Source organism: Etheostoma cragini, chromosome 1 (assembly GCF_013103735.1).
Source record: "Etheostoma cragini isolate CJK2018 chromosome 1, CSU_Ecrag_1.0, whole genome shotgun sequence".
NCBI lineage: Eukaryota > Metazoa > Chordata > Actinopteri > Perciformes > Percidae > Etheostoma > Etheostoma cragini.
In genome coordinates, this window is record NC_048407.1 from 4,271,938 (window position 1) to 4,284,765 (window position 12,828).

The window sequence follows — 12,828 nt, forward strand, 5'->3', positions numbered from 1 at the left end:
AAAATGGCTGCAATGAAACAAAGAGTGAAAAATTTAAAGGGGTCTGAATACTTTCCGTACCCACTGTATATATATAGATGGATGGATGGATGGATGGATGGATGGATAGATAGATAGATATATACAGTCTATGGGATGATGTTGTTTCCTTGGCTTTCTTTTCCCTTGTTGGTTCCAGGTTAAAAGGCCTGTCTGGTTGTGCTTTTTCTGGGTTTGCCCAATCAAGCCCTATTTCCTGCATTTTGATTTGTGTTTGAATTGCTGATTGTTTTGTGATTTGCATGAGTTCATCTATAGGGGACTATTTTCAGTGGCAGATGAATACACATTTGATGTACTGAGTGTTTGGGGCAACAGGACAGTGTATGTGGGATTGAGAAAAAAAAAACTACAGTGTATGTGTTCATTGTAGGGGGGTGGGATCTTCCCTGGTCTCACCATTCAATTTTATTATCAAATAGAAAATATGATTATCTTTTACAACGATTTGAATTAATCTGATATCAGGATGCATCCCAATGCGTCCCCTCCTTAATTTTATTAAATATTGCTACACGTGGATTTCATTGACAAAATCAAGCAGTCAGATATATATGAACTCCCCTTTTTATTCTATATGCTCTTATAAAAGACACTAAATGTAGCTGAGTCTGAACAAAGCAGACAACAGAAAAAAGGCAAAAACAAAAAAACAAGCTGCAAGCGGGTAATCAACAAGTAACATTAGTAGGCAATAATCGATTGTGGCATGCCACTACATAGATGCAGAATCGTCCACATCCGTATCATGTTGCATTGATGCAATACTTAATTTAAACACCCCTACTTCATTGTAATTAAGGCCTCATTGATGTGTTCCTAATAATTTATGGACAACAATGGCGCTCTATGGCACAGAGGATTAAGATATGTCAGTGCGCACACACAGCAAGTCAAGGACATGTGATAGTACTACAAGATTAAATCTTCAACCGACTGGGTTACAGTATGTTTTTTCTTAGTCAAAATGCATAAAGTATGAGGTGATATTTGTGCAGCGATACCAACATATACAGTATAGGGCTTTATGTGAGCAATGTGAGCACAACAAGACCTTTCATGTAATGCATTTGGGAATTGCAAAACATAAATAGACAGCACAAGATGCATATCGCTTCGAAGACGCTACTGGCTAAGTAAGTTTAATATTTCATGAAATAGCCAACTACATGGTGCAGCTGGAGAAACACATATTTGACTGTATGTTGTGTGTGATGGGCACTGTCTTATCTCTATTGGCCCTCTCCACTGAATATCTTTGGGGACAGAAAATGGTGTTACGTTGCAGTGTGAAAGTATACGGTGCCCAGGAGTGCATAAGTGAACCATCTATCTATCTATCTATCTATCTATCTATCTATCTATCTATCTATCTATCTATCTATCTATCTATCTATCTATCTATCTATCTATCTATCTATCTCACCTCACATGTGACAAGCAAGTCCCTATCTGCAAAATCTTAATCTAAGTGAGTCATCTAATCTCACCAAATTGTAAATTTGAGTTTGTATCTGCCAGATCAAATCAATTTGTCCTAGGCTAACATCTCACCACATTCATAAAAGTACTGCGGAGATCGTTAGGTTTGTAGTGTTTAGTATTTATTTGATAAACTGAGTTACTAGTTACTTTACTGAATCAAATTATGAATAGAAAATATCCACAAATGAGCGATGATATATTATTTATAATAGATAAATCAATTAGCCCTACTGTACCAGCTGCAACATTAAAACCATACGTACTGTACATTAATTTATCAAATGATTGATCATGGTCCAATAATATGACATCAGTTATCCGGAAATGCGCCATTCTGCATAACGAGTACTTTTACTTTTGGTACTTTAAGTAGGTTTTGATGCTTTTTGTACTTGAGTAAAGGTTTGAATGCAGGACTTTTTATTATACTAAAATATTTCTATAATGTGGTATTACTTCTTTTACTTGAGTAAATGGTCTGAGTACTTCTTCCACCCCTAATAAGTAAAGAATGTTTCTATACATATACATTAATCTATGAAATTTTGTCTGTTTGTTTCCTGCTTCTAGCCAATGAAAAATCGCTATGCGGATGATGGCTCACCTCTCTATCCACGGCAAGGCCCTTACTTCTCTGATGGGCAGCGGCGGGTGGACTACGTGCTCACATACCAGATCCAGAAGCCCAACAGCATCCGGCGCCAGTCCTCCAGGTTTGGGGACAACAACTTCATCCAACGGTTTTGCCGCAGCCTGAACATTAGAAACCGAGGCGCCGAGGCGCACCCAAAGGAGGACCCAGAGATCGCCGCCCAGGAGCAACGGACTGACTATCATGAGGATGACAAGCGTTTTAGGCGTGAGGAGTTTGAGGAAAACATCATGGAGACGGGGCTGGAGCTGGAAATGGACGAAAGGGTGAGAGCTGAATGTGATGTGGTATTTGGATGATTTCCCTCTGAGGTATTGTTGCTACTCCTTTCAAGCTTTCCATTGTAGCACTGCAGCTATGCAGCTTAATATGATAACAGTGGCAAATGTATTCCCTGAAATTTGCTTAAAGACTGGCGCAAAAGCTGCAAGTCAGCCTGTGAGACAGTCCTCACCGCGTGATAATCCCTTTCTAAGACATAGAAATGAAGAAGCAAAATTGTTCTTGTTTTTCAGTGTGGAGCAAGTAGTTCCTAGTAGTTCATTGTAAAGCGCCATAGACGCGTGTGTGCCAGAAGCGGTCATAAGTCACTGAAGCCGTCGTTGATGTCTATTCTGGTGCTATCTAGTCCGCAAATTTTCGCTATAAGTCTCGATCAGTAAAGCAGACCGGTATGGTGATCTGACCAGAGTTGGATTGGCTGCTTCCGGTTTAGAGTTCCACCAACTTGAACAGGAATTAAATTATTTAATCGTGTGGCTCCTCCGGACTATCCATTGTTATTGGACAAAGGGGTCTTTAAAAAAAAAAAGTCGGGCATTTTAGGCGTTTATTTATAGGACAGCTGAAGACATGAATGGGGAGAGAGAGAGGGGGAATGACAAGCAGCAAAGCGCCACAGGTTGGAGTTTTACCCGTAGCCGCTGCGTCGGGAGCAAATCTCTATTTATGGGCGCGCACTCTACCAGTTGACCCACCCAGGCCGTAGTAAGTCTATGTGAAAAAGTTTTTTGTGCCAAAGGGCATCACGTGACGGGCGGAGAGTTTCAATTCCATTTAAAACAATTTTGATTCAAAGTCTAGCACGCTTCCTGGGGGGCTGAGAGAGCTGCATAGAATAAAATTAGAACGTTTCATCTGTTGTGAGTGAAAAAACATGCCTGAAATGTCCGGACATGGGGAAACATAAAACTCTTTGGACCCTATTTTAACAATCTAAGCGCACAGCGTGAAGTGCCTGGCGAAAGTATTTTTTTATTTAACCCTTATTTTTTAGGGGAGGTTCACTGAGAGGCCGCCTCTCTTCACACAGTTATATTAAGACCTTTACACAGTCTGATCTGCTGGCCCTTAAGCTGCTTAAATTAGATACTTGTTTGTATTTTTAATTTCATTTAATTTTTAATTAATTTGTGCAATTTTCACTTATAACATCACAAGATAAAAAGCTTTTAGGATTAAAGCTACCCCCTGTGTTTGGCACATGTAAAGCTATCTCGGTTAACGTGTTTGTTTGGAGTTGCAGGAGTGGAAATTTCCGGATTTCCAATTAATAGCAGGACAGAGCAACTAATGTTAGGCTAACCTCTGATTGCATCCAGGATGGGCTTTAACAAACTGTACAAAAATACCACACAGTGGATGTGCAAATTTTAAATGAGGCTTTTTATTGAACATTTGTATTTTTGTAACCTCACAAACGAATAGGAACGAATACTGTAGGTGGTAAGCTAGTTAGCCAGACATGCTAATGATTGCCGCTTATGTTAGAGTTTTGTGTTTTTTTTGATGAAATGTTGATCTTTTTTACTTAATCAAGACAGACCACTCTACAAGCTCTCTAAATGTTGAGTACCACTCTTCACACAGCCCTATGCACACCACTTTGGGTAGAGACAAAAGATGACAGACCCCCTGTGTCTAGTTCTGGTTGCTAAGCTATGCTCCTCTATTTATGGAGAGATTAAGCAAGCAATTATTTGTATTCCTGACATTTTGAAAGTTACTTTGTGGTATTTATGCTCATAGTTAAGATACAGAAAGGTAAAGACTGGTTAAGATAAAGCAGGGATAACCTCCAGTACTCGCATGGCACATTCATGTGACTGATAGTGGAGAACCTGACCGGAACGAGTGCATGTCCTGGGGAATTTGAATGTGTGAGAAATTTGAATCCAATTTCCATTTATCTTTGTCCCCTTTCTTGTTAACTCTTGAGTTCAACTCTATTACCTTGGACAGATCAATTTATAGCTCTGATCTTATCAGTGTGATGGGGTTTCCTGCTTGTCTCGCACTACAGAAGAGGGGCTACTTGCTATAAAAATAGCTATTGTCTTCTTTTATTTATGAGCTCATGCTTCAACGTCAGACAACAGTGTCAACCATTGACCAAGCATTGAATTTACTGATCTGATTTTTCTGATATGGGGGTCGAGATCAGGAAATTCTGGTGGAGACTTCAAAGATGACAAGTCCAAATATTTTAGATCATTTGCAGCTTCATTCAAACATTCATAACAAAGAGAGTCGCCTCTGTACACACACAAATGTCTATACCAGAGTGACCAATGACCATCAGAATAGCTGCGTTTTTATATTCTTCTTGTCCTGCACATGTCAGTTGATCTATTCCTGTGAGACAGGGTTACCTTCAAAACGACTCCTTATTTGTGAGACACTAATAGTTTTATACATTCCGATCTATTCATGCAAGCAATTGTCCCTTTCACGCTGACCCTGCCATGAAAGCTCCCTGAGAATAGTAAATACATTTGAACACTTACACACATAAATACCAACCCTTTTTTTATAATAGCTGAGGTACATTCTAGCATGCAATACACTGATATATACTCTAAACATATGAAATACATGGTAAATAATGAATATACGAAAATATTTCAGTTACAGAGAACATAAACACTAACAATGCTAATCATGGCAGAGGTTAAATCCTGGTTTGCTGTTTCTTTTCCAGGGAAAATTTCTCTTCGATCCCCTCGTCAGAGTGCTGTCAGCCCAATCATCCATTTTAGCATGGTTCTAAACTTATCCTTCATCGTTTCTTATAAGATCTTAACCCTTGTTACACTGAATTTCTAATGCACATTTTAATCCACTCCCCCCGTTGGACCCTCATCACAACATGATGTTGAAATATCAGACAGCGATGATGATGCAGACCTATGTCTCCATTGATTAACTGCATCTACATGCACATGATTAACTGGATTCGGTACCATCGAGATATTAGTAACTGATTTTAATATTTAGCTCTTCAAGATAGGAAAACAACATCCTAGCACAAAGATGACAACCGCAAAAATAAGTAAGGCTGGGACAATAATTCCTATGACCCTCACTACAAATAAAGGCTGTAAAATCTACAGTTATTTACTTTAGATTTCACAGTAACACTACTGTATATTATTTTTACAGTAGAATGCTGAAAAGGTTACATTACAACCTTGTCAACCTGACAAAATCTCAGCAGTCTAAGTATTACAGTTTTACAGCATTACTGTAAAAAATCACAATATAGCCACTATAGTACTGTAAAATACTGTATTTTTACTTTTTTATCTTATGTTGTGTTTAATTGTTTTGTATTTTACAGTGAACACATAAAGTACTGTAAATGGAAGTACGGTACATTTATGGCGGTTTTCCACTGCGTGGTATCTACTCGACTCGCCTCGACTTGCCTTTTTTGGTTTTCCATTACGAAAAAAAAGTCCCTGGGACCTGCTACCAGGTAATTTTTTTATTACTACCTTGGTCGAGGTTCCAAGCGAGCTGAGGCGATCCCAAAAGGTGACGTGAAACCTGGAGTCTACTGGTTGGTCAGATCACTGCACAAGAGTGCGGAGTGTGTGTCCAGAACAAACGGGACATCTACAGACACCGACAGATTGTCTACCCTCTGCACTATTCTCACTTTTCAACTGTTCAATATTAAGGGCTTTTAGGGGCTTTATGTCGTTTCCAATATTGCACACTGTTACTCTAAAAAAAACAAGACAAGTTATAAAAGAAAAGTTTTTATTTAGCTTTTCAAGTAGCGCATCAAACCCTCCTGTACATCCCGGTCTTCTTCCTCTGCACCCTGTGACAGTGCCCCCCCGGCTCTGCTGGCCCAGATGCATCTCAGTCGTTGTCAGAAGTCTCTCCATGACTCTCATAAAGATTATACGAAGCCCAGCAGGTCACAACCAGAGATCTCACCGGTCGGACATCGCCCACCAGACGGTCTGTGGCAGCGATTTTGCATAGCGTGAATGCTCTGAAACACAAACAGCACACATGTTTGTGCGTAATCGTGGTTGCTAAAGTTCATGTACTTTATGTAACGCTAGTGTATAGTAAATACTGAACGGGGCCCCTAACACATGCAAATGTTAGCTAACGTTACCAGGAAACTTAACTTACCGTTTTGTGTCGGCGAACAACAGTCATGTCGACGTCTGAACACCGTCAGAATTCCCAAACTCCAGTTTGTTTTAGCGGTGATTTTTCAGCTTCTTTTGAAACAAAACATTTCTTCTGGCTGTGGCGAGTAGCCCATGTGCTGTTGTGAGTCGCGTAGAAAATTACATCATCAGGCGTAGCTATGGTGACCAGCCACGCTGAGGCGTTACTCATTTTGCAATGGAAAACGGACATAGAATGGATCGAGTCGAGTGGAGGCGAGTCGTGGCGAGTCGAGTTGAGCTGTTACCAGCAGTGGAAAAACGCCATTTCTGTAAAAAGAATTCACAGTAACTTGGCAGTAAGTTACTGTAAATTTTACGTCAAATTTGTTACAGTGAATGCAACAATAGAATTCCTAGTGAACATCTTTGTCATCTATTCAAGTCCTCTTCCTGTCTCTGCATACTTTCCTCCTGGAATGTGTGCCTCTTTATTTGTTCTAACAAAGCCTTCTTGAATCCCTTTGAGATTCTTTAATGCGATTGACAAATTCCCTAATCTTTCAGACTGTGATGGTGGGTATGTACCACAATCCGTGTCAATTAATGTGCATACTCCTCCTTGAGCTGCTGTAATGATGTCCAGTGCTAAACGATTGCAAATTGTTTAATCAGGGCGACTCGGCACTCAATGATTGGAACCCTAATGCAGTAGCGTTTGCTAGGTTAACCACGTCTCTTCTTGTTAATGCTATCAGGAAATGATTGTAGAGACTTCAAAGATGAGGAGTCCAAAGATTTCAGATTATTTGCAGCTTTATTCCAACACTGAAAAAACGTTCATGACTAATGCATCATGTTCTGCACAAGCAAATGTCTATACCAGAGTAACCAATGACCATCCGATAGCTGCGTTTTTATATTCTTCTTGTCCTTCACATGTCAGTTTATCTGTTTCTGTGAGACAGGGTTACCTTCAAAACAGCTCCTTATTTATGAGACACCGCTAATACTTGTACACATTCCAATCTATTCCTGAAAACTAGTGTCCCCTTCATGCTGACCCTGTCAGGAAAGCTCCCTGAGAATAGTTAAATACATTTGAACACGCATAAATACTAACCTATCACTATGTTATAGTTCATACCTATGAGGTCTGACTCAATATGTCGGTTCATTTTAATGTGTCTTCAAAAGAACTATGAGTAAATAGAAACAATAATTTCATCACTCAAGATGACTGAATATGATGGAACCCAATGGCCTAATCTGACATGCATGATTCAATTTCAAACAGAGAAGGTTTTTTTAAAGAAAGAATTCACACATCCGAATACTTCCTCTTTGCCGGGAATAACACACCGCTCTTGTTGCAGGATTTTCCTTTTCTTCAAAAAACATGAATTTTATTAAATTAGACGCAATTACAACTGTGACCTGACACAAACAGAGATAGAACACTGATAAAAAACACACAAAAAACACATCTTTCTCCTGTGATGATGATATAAATACTGCACATTTACCTGATTATGACACACCTGATAGAACGTTTGCACACATTGATTCAGCTAATACATATTCAGATACTCTGACCCAGGTGCATGGCAACAGAACAGGACCTAACCTGATTAGACCATGGATGTATAATAAGACCTGTATACTGCACTCAAGCAGGAGCCCTGTACCTTCCTATGGGAGTTGCACAGTGACCCATGAATCCATCACCGAGCCCAAAAATTCCCAGATCATATGATCGGTGCTACTTCCGCACCGTGCGGCCCCTAGAGCAGGCACAATGGAGACCTCCACCGGCAGAGCCTGATACTCCTGGTTTAATGCTCCACTAGTCTATATCAACGACAAATAATTTACAGGATATCTCCGGATACGCCTGATTTCCCTTATTTTCAGCCGGCTGTCCGTCAGCGTCCTCTTTCTTTGTGTTGGCGTTCTGAACACCGGTGATGTTTGAAAATGTATCATGCACTTCCGGTGCACTTAGACCATTGGTTTTCCAAAATCCTCTGTCATCTTTTGAGAAATTGTTGTTTCTGTGTACTCACAGTTCATTTTTACACACATTAAAGTGGACAGACATATTGACTCAGATGTCATAGGTATGAACTATGAGATTGTACATTTAATGCTTGGTCGATAGTTGACACGTGAGCTCATAAGTAAAAGAAGACAACAGCTATTTTATAGCAAGTAGCTATATATTAAGGTACTTTACTCCTCAGGTCTCTGCAGGGTAAATCCAGACAGCCAGCTAGACTATCTGTCCAATCTGATTTTTCTGTTGCAAGACTTAAACAACATTTGAACATACACCTTCACCACCAAAACAAGTTCCTTCCTGAGGCTATTTTGCAGAGGCAAAGAGACTTCCCAAATGTTATCAGACAGAACTGATTAAATTGGGCCAATGGGCATGTGATGGGCCAGAGTTGCTATCTTCCTGTTTGGCACGCTATGTTCAATTTGCTGCAAAGACTGGGACAGAGTTACACATATTGAGTACAATTGTGAAAAAAAAAATCAAATTTGCAATGGATTCCCAGTGCATATCAAATGTGTCTGTTTTATTGGCATTCAAATAAAAGTGAATGAGGTAGATTCTGTTATCTTGTTGCCTTTTGATTTGCATGTGAAAGGCACAATTTAGGCAATTAAGTTTATCTGTGTAATAACCTCCTGAGTAGATGTTTTCATTTGAACAATTCACAGTAATAAAAAGAGATTAGATTTGAGAACTGATGGGTTTAAGTTGAATGTGTTGGATGTGTTGACACTCAGATAATTTTTTTAGTCAATCCATCTTTGAACGGACTCCAGAGCATAACCATGACATTTATTTTTCTACATCTTATCTCATCTAAACGTGGATGTTGGTTAGGATACATTGATTTCAGCTGTTGTGTCACTGGTGTGTATGTGCTACATGAGTGGACCAAGGAACACAAGGAGATTTGCTTTCGTTACAGTAACAGACAACCAGATCGTTTTTCTTAGTCTGTTTATGGATGCAATGTTAAATGGGGATACAGTATGAATGAGCAAACCTATGACATAACTTTAGCTTTTAGCAACGATGTCATATGATGTCACGCTAAATGACTTAAAATGTGTGGGCAAACTTTGAAGATGCTCTACTATGGAAGCCTATGGTGTACAATTATTTTCTTATACGTATCAGTACAGCTTGGCATGTTTACTTATTTAGTCTGACTTAATGTCCCGCCCAAAACACCATCTGACTATGTTTACTGTACATTCTAATTTATTAAATCAATGTTTCTAATTTATGAAATCATTGCTTTAAAATGCTGATATTATGCTTTTTGGCTTTTCCCTTTTCCTTTATATTTGTTGTTTGCATGTTGTAAGTTTATAAAGTGAAAAAAGCCCAAAGTCCCCCCCCCAAAGGGACTTCTACAACAGAAAACACTGTTCACCAACTAATCCAAACAGCTCCATTGTAGTTCAGACTCTACTTCTGTGGCGTCACTTTGTAACATACGTTATAATGCTTGCTTAGCTGCTAACATGGCACACCCTCATACTCGGCTTCTGACTGTCTAGTAGTCCCAACAAAGATGCAATAGAAATGAGATGTCTCACTCTGTAGCTAAAACAGAGAGCCCAACACACAGGGGGGAAAGAGGAGCTGCAGCAATTAGAAGTGCAACAAATACATCGTGTTTTTTGAAATTTAAACCATGTAAACCTATTCTGATAAAACCCCTAAATACAATTATGAACCTGAAAATAAGCATAGTATGAGCACTTCAAGCATTTTTTCTTGTGATCAAATTTTTATTTTTATATTCAGAAAAAAAACAAAAAAAACATAACATTCTCGAAAAGTTACAAACAACACACTGGGGAGGAAAAACGGGAGGGAGGGAGATAAAACAACATGCAGAAACACACACACACACACACACACACACACACACACACACACACACACACACAGACACAAGACAAGGGACCAATCACACACACAAACAAAAGAAAAAGCTTCAACATTGCCTTCAAGGACTCAGCAATTCTGTGCCAAGTCTCCAAAGTCTCCCCCGGGGCTCCACCCACACGAGCCATTGAAAGTTCCATCTACGTGACATCCAAAACAGAAAGGATCCATGAAAGAACACATAAGTCATGAGGTGGATTCCAACGGGTTGCAATCATCCTCTTAGCAGCTGTAAGCCCAGCAAACACAGCATGTTTTTGAGCTTTAGAAAGCTGGAAGGCTGACCAGTCATTCATATTCAAAACATTGACAGTAACAGGCACAGTAACATTAATCGAGGTGGAAATTTTGGATGCAATATTGTTCCAGAACTGACAAACAGGAGAGCACTCCCAGAACATGTGAAGCTATGTACCTTGAGCTTTAATTGTGCAGAAAGTGCATAAATTCCTGTTAATTATGTTCATGTGGTGCATTTTCACGGGGTGAGATATGTCCTATGTATGAATTATAGTGAATCTGCTGATGGTCTGGATTGCGGGATACTTCTGGAATGTTAGCCTATAGATTATGCCAGTCGAGAGCAAGGCCTAGGCAATCAGGTGCCCAGATCCTCTCAATAGGAAGACCAAAGCGGTCAGATATCACCAAGAACTGGTAAAGCCTGGATACCATGCCGCAGGGTTTTTAGGCTGCACAGTAAATAACTTCCGAATAGGATTGAGGGGCAAAAGCCTCTGCCAGGGGACGCCGTATGCCTTGAGTGCTGACCTTAACTGCAGGTAAAAGAAAAAGGAGGAACATGGTAGACTGAATGGATTTAGTAAGTCAGAAAAAGGTACCAAGCCAACCTCACCAAAAATGTCTTTTAGATAATGAACTCCCCTTTGTTCCCACTGAGGAGCTGTTATTGGCCTCCCATCAATCAGGAGTGCTGTATTATTGAATAATGGGGAAAAAGTGTGCCAGTTACAAGCTAAATGGCAGTATGTTTCAGCTAATCTCCAAGTTTTGATAAGATGAGAGATAATGGGGCCAAAGCGTAGCTGGCACTCTTTGTTAGAAACATTGGCAAAGAGAACGTCATAGAGTGACCAAGGCTCTGTCATAGCACTTTCTAAAGGTACTCCAACAAACGGATACATCTGGACTAAACCAAGTGAGAAGTGGTCTTAACTAAGGACCAGAAATTATTTTTAAAGTTTGGGACTGGAAAGCCACCATTCTCTTTCCTCCTCTGTAAAATAGATATTTTAAGTTGCGGCCGCTTGCATTTCCAGATAAATTTAGATACCACTGTTTGTAATTTATGCCAGCAGGAGAGGAGAGAGGTAGCATATAGCTCACAAAATTGACCCTGGGTAAAACATTAATTTTAACCACTGAGATACGAGCTTGAATCAACATCGGGAGACCTATCCATCTTTCCATATCCTTCAAAACACTGTTCAGAGCAACAGAATAGTTATGTTTAAGGATTTGGTTTAACCAGGGGAAGACATCAATGCCTAAATATTTAAACTGCATAACAATGGGGATGTCGGCAGAGAAATTAATTTGTCCAAGCTAGCTGATTCCTCTGCTGATAACTGAGGCAAGTCAAGCTGATTTAACCAGCTGTCGCAGTGAGATTTATCCCACATAACCTCAGAATTATTCTGATTGGAATAAAATGTCTGAAAGGATTTATTTATTATAACAGGGTTAGTTCTTATATTGCCATCTGAAGATTTAATAGCGGGAATGTGTGCAAAATAATCACAGGATCTTAATCTCGTAGCGAGAAGATGACTAGGTCTAGCACCCTAAGAGCAATAGTTCTGTCTTGCTCTATGGATGAGGAATTCAGATTTCTGTTTCAGGATGTTGTTTATTTTTTCTTGACTAATGAACCTTCTAAAGCTATTTGATCAGTAAAATTAGTTTGTAACAGTAACTCTAGTCTGTTGAATTCAGCTTCAGTGACGTAGCTTTACACGCATTAGAGCAGAAATGCATGGTATTGTTCCTGATAAAACCATTTATCGCATCCCACAGTATCCTGGGGTATTCTACCCCGCCAACATTAATTTCTGCAAATATCTGGAATTCTGCAATAAACTGAGTGATATAGGTTTCATTTTTCAGTAAAGAAGTGGATGAGCAGAGATCTCTGGCCAGCCTGTAGGATCGCCTGCCTGATTGTGTAGTGGAGGACGTTGAAAATCAACGTGCGGTTAGTAGTGGTGTTCTCCTTTGGGCTATCACTGTAGATTTGGTTG

At 39.6% G+C, this 12,828-nt stretch overlaps 1 protein-coding gene across 6 annotated transcripts in view; it reads left to right on the plus strand.

Annotated features, from left to right (window-relative positions):
- Positions 1-12,828, plus strand: part of ano1a (anoctamin 1, calcium activated chloride channel a) — an 83,714-nt gene that overhangs the window by 19,153 nt on the left and 51,733 nt on the right. For all 6 annotated transcript variants that reach the window (XM_034867741.1, XM_034867709.1, XM_034867723.1 and 3 more), the window contains exon 3: positions 2,095-2,442. In XM_034867741.1, coding sequence (XP_034723632.1) covers positions 2,095-2,442 — 348 coding nt within the window. The remainder of the gene's footprint in view (positions 1-2,094; positions 2,443-12,828) is intronic.